Source organism: Suricata suricatta, chromosome 3 (genome assembly GCF_006229205.1).
Source record: "Suricata suricatta isolate VVHF042 chromosome 3, meerkat_22Aug2017_6uvM2_HiC, whole genome shotgun sequence".
Taxonomy (NCBI): Eukaryota; Metazoa; Chordata; class Mammalia; order Carnivora; family Herpestidae; genus Suricata; species Suricata suricatta.
In genome coordinates, this window is record NC_043702.1 from 53,403,196 (window position 1) to 53,405,267 (window position 2,072).

General features: G+C 37.9%; 1 protein-coding gene across 1 annotated transcript in view; it reads right to left on the reverse strand.

Moving 5' to 3' along the window:
• Positions 1 to 1,214: 1,214 nt before the first annotated feature.
• The window catches only part of LOC115286992 (tetratricopeptide repeat protein 30A-like), a 2,341-nt gene continuing 1,483 nt past the window's right edge, over positions 1,215 to 2,072 (reverse strand). The window contains exon 2 of the mRNA XM_029933297.1: positions 1,215 to 2,067. Coding sequence (XP_029789157.1) covers positions 1,853 to 2,067 — 215 coding nt within the window. The 3' untranslated portion in view covers positions 1,215 to 1,852. The remainder of the gene's footprint in view (positions 2,068 to 2,072) is intronic.

A 2,072-nucleotide genomic window follows, 5' to 3' on the forward strand; every position in this document is an offset into this window, starting at 1 on the left:
ACTCGGCCGCCAGCGTGAACTCCTGCAGGCGGTAGTAGCAGTAGCCCAGCAGCGACAGGCCGGCGCGGCTCCTCGGGCTCCGCTGGAGCTCGCCGCCCAGCAGCTGCACGGCCTGGGCGTAGCGCGAATCGCGGATGAGCCGGTACACGACGGCAGTGAACTCCCCATCGGGGATCTGCGCGCTGCTCAGCGCGGCCATAACCGCCAAGCTGGTTGTGCTTTTGCGTGCTGGATACCAAGGCAACAAGCCCACCGGAAACGGAACATTGCAATAAAAGGAAGTGGGTAGCAATGGGGTAGGAGTTACTTAACTAACCAAAGGACACTGATGTTTTCTCTGCTTCCTAAGCAAATGGGAAACACCCTCCAATATACACCTTATAAACACAAAATCCCTTCAAACTTATTTCCAAAAATGGGACCATCACCATCAACTAGACAAATGGTACAGATTAAAAGTGACATTAGATACCATGCCTCAATATTCACCATAAGCAAAATTCTCAGACAAAACATAGCATTTCAGCACCAAAGACGTCATGCTATCAAGGGATTATTTTGAGCGTACTTCTAGGTACCTATATCGCTAATTGGTGTTCCTCTTTGAAAGGGACATATTATTATAACAGAATTCCTATCATTTATCAAAACCTGTTGGGTCGAACCAAAGGCATTGCTGTTTTTATAGGTTGAAAACTTTCTAAATCAGCACTTCCATATGATTTAACCTAATACTTCTTGAAGTTTCCTAGGTCAGGCTTAGTGGGATGGACAGTAACGTTTATGAGAAGCCAAAAAGGTAAGGGGTGGGGGAAACAAAGAATGAAACTCTTGCAGCATACAGAAAATTAAATGCTTGAGAAAAATAAGTGAGGGTCACACTGAGAAGCCTAACTTACTCATAATAGGGTTTTGAATATGAAACTGGCATTATGAATCTACCAGATAGTTTCAGAACCAGTGATATATCATTCCATCTGTAGTGTGATTAGGAGAATGTGATGGGGTCATGGAAATAATGTAGAATATTTTTCATTTTTTAAGAGGCTACAAACCATGGAAACAAACTGCTGCATGAATGTGTCCTAAAGTTAAGAACTAAATTCCAAGTCTACCTTCTGTTATTAATCATTGTTAAAGATCAACTACATAAACAGTAGGATCATGTTTATGTTTATATATCAGATTAACAAACGAAACAAAGGAAAACCATGGAAATTTGTCAATTGTTTATTGTATCCACACCATAGTATCCTAATTTTGTTATGGCACTAGATTTCCCATGAATCCTGCAAATTAAGAACAACAGCAACATCTAGAACACAAGGAATTTTTGTTAAAGCATTACATCCATATTGGAAAGCTCTGCACAAACATACTATACTCTATCCAAAATTGAATCCATTACAAATTAATGTACTTCTAAGAGTAAGCTGCTGGCAGTAGAACATGTAATCCTTAAAATAATTATTGTCTAGATCACCTATGCATTATCTGAGTTCTGGAGTTGATAGTGTCTAGTTTTTGGATGATGTAATCTTATGATGCAGGGTTTGCTTAGGTTAAAGCAAAGCACAAAATACAAATGAGAAAATAGGTATTATACAGAGTATTTGACACAACTTCTTCATTCAATTTTGAATTTTTCATAAACCCTTCTAGGGTACATGTTCTTTTGATTGTATTACATTTTGTGAGGTTTCTCAAAAGTTATATCTAAACTATTTTAATTATAAGGCTCAATATTTAACAAATGTAAAAATGTCAAAGGATGGATACGAGCAAAATAGAGGATGAAATATAGATAATAGAATAACAGAACCATTTTTATACATGTCATTATCAGACATCTCTATATATTCCATCCTATAATCTCATAAATCAAAGCTTTTAGCTGTCTGGATTCATATGTGACTGTATTCTTTCCAGTATGCATTCTTTCTTCTTCCAGAGGTTGTTCAATAACAGCAGGTATGTTTCTCCCATAGAGTTCACATTGTTCTAGAAACTGGACACATTCTTGAATAACACTGTCACGAAGCACAATCATGTGTTTTGACATGTTTTCTAAT